Source organism: Venturia canescens, chromosome 1 (genome assembly GCF_019457755.1).
Source record: "Venturia canescens isolate UGA chromosome 1, ASM1945775v1, whole genome shotgun sequence".
NCBI classification, from domain to species: domain Eukaryota; kingdom Metazoa; phylum Arthropoda; class Insecta; order Hymenoptera; family Ichneumonidae; genus Venturia; species Venturia canescens.
In genome coordinates, this window is record NC_057421.1 from 28,824,210 (window position 1) to 28,834,126 (window position 9,917).

The following is a 9,917-nucleotide window of genomic DNA, read 5'->3' on the forward strand; positions in this document are numbered from 1 at the left end:
ATTTCTAATGCTTTTCTATTCATATTCAACTTTTTTTTCTATCCAAGTTGCGAATACAAAGTTCTGTATTTCGGACCCAACATTTTTCTATATTTTGAAAATGATAGCTTTCACCAAAATAAGAATGAATTAATACGTTTTATCTTAAATTCGACGAGTGCTTATAGCGATGATTTTTTGCCCAACGAACGAAGCAAGTAAGAAAACTTTGTCTGTTAATGAGAAGAAATCGCGAGCCAAATGTGCCAAAAATGTTGTCTACTTTCTAAGCACGGGAACTGATAAATTGACCATTAAAAATAGTCTTTACCTCACGATAACGGGAAATTCAGTCTAATCAATATCCGTACGTACCGTATATGGAGTGAATTTTTTTTTAATAAACTATTTGTGAGTATGCAGCTAGTTAACGTCACATATAATAATCATTTTCAACAAAATTTTTCTACACATCTTTTCTGCCACTGATGACTAAAATAGTACATGGATAATTCCTAAGTCCAGTCACGTTTTTCATTTGATAATAATTGAGAATAATAATTAGCTTTTCGTTGAATTTTGAAGATTTTTCAATTACGTTACCAACGGGAGAAATGTTTGAAAAAACCTAGTTTCCTCGTTTTTTTTTTTTTTTTTTTTTTTTTTTTAAATGAAATTGACGAACTTGTTATCAACGAAAGGGTGTGATTGATTCGAAAACGAGTAACTTTTCATGGAAAACGTGATTGGCTCTGGCAAGAATTAACCACGTTTATTTTTTAGATTACGATCTCGACAATTCAGAACGGTCAAGATTCGGACATTGCAAATGCCGAAGATTCCTTGGACCGACCATCCCTTCCTGAAGATTAGCGCATTCGGTCATCCATATTGCTACAGCCGCAACTTCTTCCGGAGTCAACCGTGGACCTATGCCTGGAAAAAGATTCACTCGTGATTAATGTTTTTTATCTTAAAGGTAAAATTGAAAAAGACCGTTGAAATTTTCATTAAAAACGAAATTCTGATCATGTGTTTTGTTGGATCCAGAACAAAAAAATATCAACATTATCTTTTGTTTTCAGCATAATTTTAAGTAAAAAGTTGAAATGCTTTAGTTTTTCTGGAAAATTGCCAAACCTGGAATATTCGGATAGTAATTCATAAGGCTAGTATCTTCGCTCTGTAATTTTTTCCTTGCATTCTCCGAGTTTTTTCTGGCATAGTTTTTGCCATTCTCGTAAAAATGACTGGTCAACGTAATATCTTCAGAACTCTCATCACGACTTTCTTCCACCTTACTCGTATCTTCCTTTTCAGACTGTTCGCAGGTTTCTTCACTGCGCGCATCTCCGGATACATTTTTTCCTGATTCTTCTGCGCCTGTGCTCGGTATTTCAGACTTTTGTGAACTTTCTTCCGATATATTTCGTTCCGTTTTACTGGAGCTACTGACAGAGCGATTGGAACTTTTCGGCGTCACGTCTGGTGTCTCTGAACAAGGAAATTGCAAAATATTTTTAAATTATCACAATGCAATGAATTCCATTTGAAGAAAGTAACGATGAATCGGTATTAAACTCGAATTTTGGATACGTTACGCTTAGTGTCCGAGTCTTGCTCGTCCTTCGAGGAAGATTCAAGATTCACATTAATATCCGCCTCTGTGTCTTCACTCGCAATGGAAGTTTGCTCGACCGTTTTTACTACATTGGTGTCTCTGCCGAGGGTACAAACTTCTTCCGGCGGACATGGTCCATTGTCAGGTTTATCGAAAATCAAGAATTCCGAAGGATCCTCGTCGAACGATTCTCGCTTACTGCCATCGCAGCGCAAACCGGCAAGATAACTTTAAATCGAATTGTTGATGGACCCACGTTATTAATATTTTCGGAAAGATTCCTTCCGTTAATAGTAACTTCCGACATGATTTAACCGCGAATATAATTATTTACAAAAAATCATCCAAACGTAACTTTCACAGACCATTCGAAAAACGTGACAATAGCGAAGCAATTCCTGCGGATTCGGAACGATGGAAATTTTGTTTTTGTTTCTGGACTTCAAATTTTGGAGAAAAAAAAAAACGTTCATATTTTCATTTTCTTTCGGGATTCATGCATTAAATTTCTTCAATTACCGGAGCAGTTTCACCGCGAAATTCTTTGGAGTTTGGAGAAATGGTTACATTTTCTAATTACCCATAAATTTCCATGAACAAAGTAACTGGTATCATCGCCGAACCGCCATCGGGCTCGAGTGTAAAAAGCTCGCATACCATGAGCATCGTTTCGAAAAGACTCGAGCCCAGAAGACCAACAGCTATTGCCAGGAACTTCTTAACCTGGCATTTTTTTCGAAATTTACCAATGATCATAATGAGATTGAGGTCTCTGCGATCCAAACAGAGATCGTCCCATCTTCTCAGTATTGCATCAATCGAGAGTGTTTTGTTATAATCTGTAGTATTGAAATGAGTGACTTTATTAAGGAGGGTGGATAGCGACGATACAATGTTGCCATGCTAAACCATGTTAAATACATTGAAAGTTTCAAAATTATAAGAATTTAATAAAATTTGGTGAACATATTCTTTAGTGCCAAATTTGACAATACAAATTTTTCAAGATTTTTCTTCTGTACAGTTATCGAGTAATTGATCACTAAAGTTCACGTGTATAAGCATAGCGTTTCCATATACATAGGTATACATTCCGGGCATAAGAAATCTGCTTTAAGGAGTTTCGGTACAAAAGTCTAAATATTAAGAAATTGATCAAATTTGGTGATAATGTTGTTCAACATCAAGTGCAAAAACACAAATTTTTTCAAAATTTTCTTTTACTTAGTTATCGAGTAATTACGCATTAAAGCAGATTTCTTATGCCCGGAATATATACCTATATATATGAAAACGCTATGCTTATACACGTCAAAATTAGTGATCAATTACTCGATAACTGTGTAGAAGAAAAATCTTAAAAAATTTGTATTGCCAAATTTGGCACTAAAGAATATGTTCACCGAATTTAATAAAATTCTGAACTTTTTGAAATTTTTTTATGTTTTTAGCATGGTTTAGCATTGCAACATTGTATCACCTGTACCGAAACTCCTTAATGCGTAATTACTCGATAAATAAGCAGAAGAAAATTTTGAAAAAAATTGTCTTTTCGCACTTGATTTTGAAGAACATTATTACGAAATTTGATCAATTACTAATTATTTGGACTTTTGTACCCAACCTCCTTAACAGACAAGCTTTTTATACACTTTATAATATTCGTCCATGCATGCACAGCAAAATTTTTAAGAAATGAACAATCATTTTCACGTTTTTTTTTTTGAGCTCGTTACACACAAGTACGGTATGTAATTAAAGTTGACTGATTAGTGATGAGTGAAATTAAGAAGTGAGGAATATTATAGAGCACAAGCGCATCTATTTTGTATTTATCGGTTCAAGTGTATTCGTTGAAAAGAAAAACTCAAATAACTTGCCTCCAAGTTGACGAAGTAAAACTCTCAAAAATCCAAGAGTCAGGCCGGAAATAGTTTGTGGCAACGGACACTCGAGTCTGATTTTCGTTGGTGGCTCTTCGCCTTGAGCAAGAGCGCGAAAGTAAGCGCTAGACCATTTTAATAAATCGTACGGTTGAGTTCTGATAGCAGCTTTGCAGAATTGTTTCAGAATAATGGGTAGTCGGGGTGGCACATTTATTTGACAATTGTTAAAAGCACTCTCGACCATTGGCATCTTAGCGATAATTTATTCAATAAAAATACAAGAACTTCAAACGAAAATATTTTATTTCAGAGATTTCAATAAATATTGTTCTATGATACCGATTGATTTGTAGTAGACGAAGCGAAAGAATGGAAGAAATCAGCGAGAATGGGGTCTGAAAGAACGCATGCAAGTACCACTTTTGTTGGGGTGCTTTCGTTGTCCCGGCAACGCAATAGTTATAGGGCGTTCCACGCCAAAAATTGGCCTCTTTTTAAATTCATATTTTTTATCTTATTATTATTTTTTTTTCGAAAACAATTCTTTTCTTCGAATATATATAGCTCTGTGGAAAATTAAGCAAAACTCATGTGTGAGGCCGGATTAAAATCTTTTTTTTGTAATGACCTTTCGTTTGAACATATGCTGAAGATTATGAAAAATTATTTTTCAATAATTGCTCGCGTACGTTTATGTGAAAGTGCTTTTCAGATCACAAATTTTGAGTCCCTCATGCATTAGCTTTATTTAATTTATCAACGCCTTGCAGATCATTTTAAAATTGAAACTCTCATAAACAATGGAAAAATTAAATAGAACGGAGTATTTTCTCACGATGATATAAGGATTCATCAAAAAAATAGACTCTGTGGCTTAACGGATCAAAAAGATATTAATTATTTATTTCTTAATTGCATCAAAAAGTGGTCGATTTTTTCGCACGCATTTTTTATGTTTATTTGTGTTTTATTTAGTGACAAATCTGGTACCGCACAATACTAATTGTATACCTATATATTCCCGTGATCATCTGTTCATGCTGCAAAATATCATCATAATTGTAAAGTGACAGTTCACCGTTGTGTTGAAATTTCATGTTTTTCGATTTTTCAAACGGTAAAAAAAAATGTTATTAGTAATTATTAGCGGATTTACCGTGCAGCGTTTGTATTTTTAATGGTATATTTATTTTGTATGCTAATGAGGTTATTAAGATCGCGAATTTGACAGCTCACTGATATGTAGATACCCGATTTTTTGGCTCTGTGAAAAAAAACATAGACGACCAGAAAAATATTTTTAAAGTTTTCTTGATGAAAGAGACAAGAAAAAAAGCCAACCAGTGTACAAAAGAGAAAAAAAATTTGGTTCCAATCGCTTTCTCGATGCTTTTCGTATTGATGCGGTCAAATGAAATATTATATATTAGAATGAATGAGAGATTTTTTATACCTTGAAAATATAAACCGGATTCTGAAAGATTGAAAAAAAATCCATGCCTCTGCATCTTTGTCATGGTTATAATTTTCATCAGCTCTTTCGGACATCATAGATTATCATTGTCATTGTCATTATGTTATTTTATCAAAATTGGATATTTTCTCTATTTCTGAATAAAACAACCCGAGTAAGGGACTGCAGAGTGCACAAAAAGTCATCAAATAAACCTCAAATACAGGATGAATGCTGTAAAAAAACTAGAGACAAGTACCATGGAAATCAATCGTTGTACGACTTTTCATTAAAAACAGAAAACGTTGTTAAGTAAATGCAGAAGTTGCCAAGCACAGTGGATTATAAACAAAAAGAATTACAACGGAAGAAAAATTGGAAAAAAATGCATTCATTTGACATTTTCAGTCTTGAATAAAAAGTCTTAGCGCGATTGATTTCCATGATTTTACAGGTGGCTGTCTAAAAGGCATAAAAATGTCTCTAGTTTTAAAAAATTACAAAGACCGAGGGGGACTGAGACAAAAAAATTGCTTAAATTTATTTGTTGATAATTTTTAACTTTTTAAAAGTTTTCAACTTCACTATCCATTAGTTTCGCTTAATTTTTATCGTTACATATATTTGAAGAAACAAATTGGGATATTTTTTAAAAATTCATGGCTGACAGAAATTTTAACGTAATAAAAAAAAATCAGCTCAGTCCCCGTGAGTGAGCTCTTTTCGGGGGGAAAAAATCAATAAAATAAAAAAAGATATTTTAAAAAGTAGCTGATTTTTGGCGTGGAACTTCCCATATATTGTACTCAATTGTACTTGATTAAATGTGAAAGATCGAACGGGAGTTTGAGATAAACGTTTCAATTCAGAAATTAGTCGGCGATGTCGCCGTGCTGTTTTACGTGACATGAAAGAAAAAACATCTAAACATCTCGTTCTCGTCTGTTGTAAAAGTAGTAAAAATTACGTCAAGTATTATAATAACTCGTACCTTAATTTGCAAAATATTTTTAAAAATGAGTTGTTAGAGTAACCAAGTGGAACTTAAAAAAAAACGGAGCGGAAATTGAAAAAAAATGTTTACTCTTGGAGAGAAAACGGGCATTAGTCAATTATGATGATTGAATGAGTTCTTAGGTTTTTAGCCAGCTGAAAATTTTCGGTTTTTGAGTGAGATATTATTGGTTTGGGTTCGTTTCTGCTTTCGAATTGTCACAATCATCTATCATCGGTTGAAATTTGATTGAAGAAAGTCCAAGAAGTAAAAATGATACTTGCATGGTGGAAGGAAAAATCCACGGTTGATGTCAAATAAATGTTTGGGAACGGAGATCGGTCTCTACTATATCGATCATTTTTCACATTCCTAATTCGTGAAAATTCATTATTGAGCCACGAGAGAACGTTTGGATCTAGTTCCGTTTTACATGCTCTTTCGACTTTGTCGATTCGAGATTCGAGTTTTCAGTTGGTGAATGTGACTGGTCACGACTGGTCGTATTTTCTAGAAGTTTTGAGTGTTTTCGTCTAATAACCAAGTTACAAGACACGTGTATATATATATAGTCGCATGTTTATGTACATCTAAACAAGTAATGTTGGAACAACCTTGCTGTGAGGAGACAACAATTTGAACTGTGAAGTTTGATGGGTGCAGTGCATACGCGAAAAAAAGATAACAATATGAACAGGTAAGAAGAGTATGAGATTAACGTTGAAAAAATGCCTATCTTGTAATACGTGTTCGTGTAGGTGGTTTGTGGCCTTGAAACCGATCTCGAGAACTTCGTCTCTTATTTACCTTTTTTGTTGACAGCAACAGCAAAGATTCAAACAGCCCATCCTCAGGCGAGAATGCAAGCAGTAGAAGGCCACTTTCCATAGAAGGTCCGCGTTACGAAAATGACGCCGACAGACAATCCCTCCAACTTATGCCTAATCAACCAAGGCAACCTACTAATTTACCAGGATTGCTCAGGTTTGCTATGGAAGCTGCTCAACCTGAAGGGGTGCCTCATTCTTCGCACGTTCAACCAATTGACGAAGAGGCAATTTTCTTATTCATTACTTTCACTTTTTATACAACTTCTGATAATCTTTCATCATCATTCAGATCAATCATTTCAGCAGAAATAATTAAATACAGTCCATTTTCTCAGTTAACCGTCGATCGGAAGGCCGATATATCGGCTTGCCCTGTGATATGAACTTTGTATATAGTTAAAGTAAAACACCTTATTTCACTGCATGTGAGGTTAGCTTGCTCATTTTTTTATTAGATTGGTCAAACTATAATAATACTATTTAATAAATTACGAAAAATAAGTAAATTTTCTTATAATTTGCTTTTCTGGCAAGTTATAAAAAAAGTCGATGATGTTATTTCAAGATATTCAAAAAATTCAAAAAACGAATATCATGGTTAGGAATTTATTGCAAGGAGTAGAAAAATAAAATAATAAAATCAATGTTACCGTTAATCAATCTAAAATGATATTGAAGAAATGAATAATTGATTTTTTTTTTACAGAGGAAACAATTTCTGACTCAAGCTCTGAACTCTATGACGGTAAACATAATAGAAGAGCTTCAAAAAGCAGTGAAAGTATTATCAAATGTGGTGGATTTGGCTCCCCATGATGATCCTTCAGAGCATGAATTAGCTCTCGAAAGGATAGCCGATTCTGTTGACAACATGGACATTGCAAATGATTTTTACAAAATCGGTGGTTTTGCTATATTCGGACCTTGTTTGAATTCGCCGCACAGCAGTATAAGGTGGAAAGCTGCAGACATCATTGCTGAGCTAACCCAAAATAATCCTTTCTGTCAGGAGAGAATATTGGAGATGGGATTGATGCCTATTCTCTTGAGTATGGTGGACACTGATGATTCGGAACAAGCAAGGATCAAAGCCTTGTATGCAGTTTCCTGTAAGTTGAGTACATTATTTGAGCACGTGATAATACGAATACTCGTCTTTTGATTGATTTTAGCAATTTTCTTGAAAAAATGGATTTATTGTTAAAAATATTCAGATACAAAAATGTGATATTTCTTTTTTCGTAAATTCAATTATTCATTGCGTTCTCTATTAAGGTATCGTTCGAGGTCACCCACTTTCTCTTCGATACATGGATATCAACGATGGATATTCTATTTTATTTAGAGCAATACAGAGTCCGGTAGAAAAATTGCAAGTTAAATCAGCGTTTTTGCTTTGTGCTCTTTGCAATCGAGATAATGCTGGCAGTCTGAGGGAAACTCTCGTAAGAATGGGCTTGATAGAACAGGTAGCAGGACTTTTGACAAGCGGAAGTCTCTTACCAGACACAAGGTAAAATAGTTCGTAGAAACAATACCCAGTTTTAATGTAGATTAAAAATTATAATTTTCATTTTTCTCCAATTATTCAATAACAAATTCGAGTAGTTCTAGAGGAAACTGTATTTGAATTGGTTTTGAATAAGCAGTGCCAAAGTATTTATGACTACTAATAAGAATATAATTTTTCTTCCATCCCATCATCAAAGTCCACTTCCAAAAGTATCTGTGTTGAGATATATTTCTTGGATCAAACGAGAAAAAAATTTCTGACGTTTAAAGTAAAAGAGAGAAAGCCAGAAATCGAATCTGATTTAGAATTGGTTTATAGAAATTTCGGTGGATTTTTTGAATCTTGTCCCCAATCATTTTCTGATTTTTTAATTTTCTCCATATTGAATCCCATATTTTTGGTCTTGGGGAATTAAACAAATCTTCCTTATCAATTTTTTTTTATATTCGATAAAAATTTCTAGTCATTCACGATCATTTAGAATGAGGCCCAAGAGAGCGCAGAATTTTTCATTACGTGCAAAATTCAAATTAATTTGTATTTTTTTCTCTTCAGAGAGCAAATGCTGGGAATATTAAAGGGTTTGACGAACGACAATTATTTGGCAGCTCTGCGCGAATGTCGTCGACCCGAGCTGTGTTTAAAATTGACCCTTGAACGTCATTATCGAGAAACGAAGGCCGAGGAAAGCATCGATGAAGCTGAAACGTGTCGTTGTTTACTCGATCGACTATTTTCCGATCGTGATATGGGGCAAGAAAGATAGTTGTTTCTCATTAACTTCCGATGAATCGAAATTACAAATAATTTATGTGATTGATTAATTATGCTTCTAATATTTAAATAATCGAAGAAACACCGTGTAACAAAATCTATCGAATATCACGTATTTTCATCAACTTATTCCAACGTAGAAATTCGAAACTACGTGATGCAAGTACAAATAGATTATTCGAAGTTCTTTCTATTTCAAGATTTATGTGAATCAAAAATTAAAAACAAAATAACAATGCCTGACGAAACTAACAGATCATTAGAGTGAAATTTCCCTCATGAAAGTTTGCTTCAAAGTTTTCGGCGATAAACTTTGAAAAAATCGAGGACACGTGAGTCTTTTTTTGACTATTCATACAACTTAAATTACTTCCAAAAAGCGAATTCTCGGAATTTTTCGAATGGCACTATTGGGGCTGGGAGCTTCAATTTTGTTGAGATCATTTATCTTCGAACTTCAATACCACCGAGCAAAGAGTACAAAACTCACGAAGCTAATTGTATATAAATAAAATCAATAAAATGTACATTCATTCGCTTCGAAATAAAAAAATTGCTTTTTTGCGTTTACGTCATTTTCGAGTCTTTAATTCGATTTATTAGTAATATAAAAAATGTATAGCAATTACAGATGCGAATTCGTCGCTTAAGGTTTCAGAACCCTGATTATTCAACACGATCGTTACGATAATCTCAAATAAATATTCCATAATTATTATATTTTTTTACATTTTTTAGCTTTTCGACTGATTCGAACGCTTGGATGGAATAAAAATTTTCATTGAGTTCAGAATAATAATTTTCGCGTATACTACAAGTAGAGTTTCCTTACAATAAAACAAAAACCATAAAATATTAATGATAATT

The 9,917-nt window shown here is 33.6% G+C and overlaps 2 protein-coding genes across 2 annotated transcripts; one reads left to right on the forward strand and one right to left on the reverse strand.

Annotated features, from left to right (window-relative positions):
• Positions 1-358: 358 nt before the first annotated feature.
• LOC122409832 (uncharacterized) lies at positions 359-3,862 on the reverse strand. Its single transcript, XM_043417690.1, has 5 exons — positions 3,481-3,862; positions 2,181-2,439; positions 1,581-1,828; positions 1,120-1,473; positions 359-915 (listed from the first exon to the last, which is right to left on the reverse strand). The coding sequence occupies exons 1-5, from the start codon at positions 3,734-3,736 to the stop codon at positions 764-766; spliced, it is 1,269 nt and encodes a 422-aa protein (XP_043273625.1). The 5' UTR covers positions 3,737-3,862; the 3' UTR covers positions 359-763.
• A 2,532-nt stretch (positions 3,863-6,394) lies between these two features.
• On the forward strand, positions 6,395-9,625 carry LOC122414692 (hsp70-binding protein 1). The gene is made up of 5 exons (XM_043426226.1): positions 6,395-6,630; positions 6,756-6,987; positions 7,470-7,872; positions 8,039-8,276; positions 8,832-9,625. The coding sequence occupies exons 1-5, from the start codon at positions 6,587-6,589 to the stop codon at positions 9,040-9,042; spliced, it is 1,128 nt and encodes a 375-aa protein (XP_043282161.1). The 5' UTR covers positions 6,395-6,586; the 3' UTR covers positions 9,043-9,625.
• The last annotated feature ends 292 nt before the right edge of the window (positions 9,626-9,917 follow it).

Coding starts and splice junctions, on each gene's coding strand:
- LOC122414692 (XM_043426226.1), top strand. CDS start 6,587: ATGGGTGCAGTGCATACGCGAAAAAAAGATAACAATATGAACAG. Junction 6,988..7,469: donor TTCAACCAATTGACGAAGAG/GCAATTTTCTTA, acceptor TTTTTTTTACAG/AGGAAACAATTTCTGACTCA. Junction 8,277..8,831: donor AGTCTCTTACCAGACACAAG/GTAAAATAGTTC, acceptor TTTTCTCTTCAG/AGAGCAAATGCTGGGAATAT.
- LOC122409832 (XM_043417690.1), bottom strand. CDS start 3,736: ATGCCAATGGTCGAGAGTGCTTTTAACAATTGTCAAATAAATGTGCCA. Junction 1,829..2,180: donor TTGTTCATGGAAATTTATGG/GTAATTAGAAAA, acceptor TTCGATTTAAAG/TTATCTTGCCGGTTTGCGCT. Junction 916..1,119: donor TTACTATCCGAATATTCCAG/GTTTGGCAATTT, acceptor ATCTTTTTCCAG/GCATAGGTCCACGGTTGACT.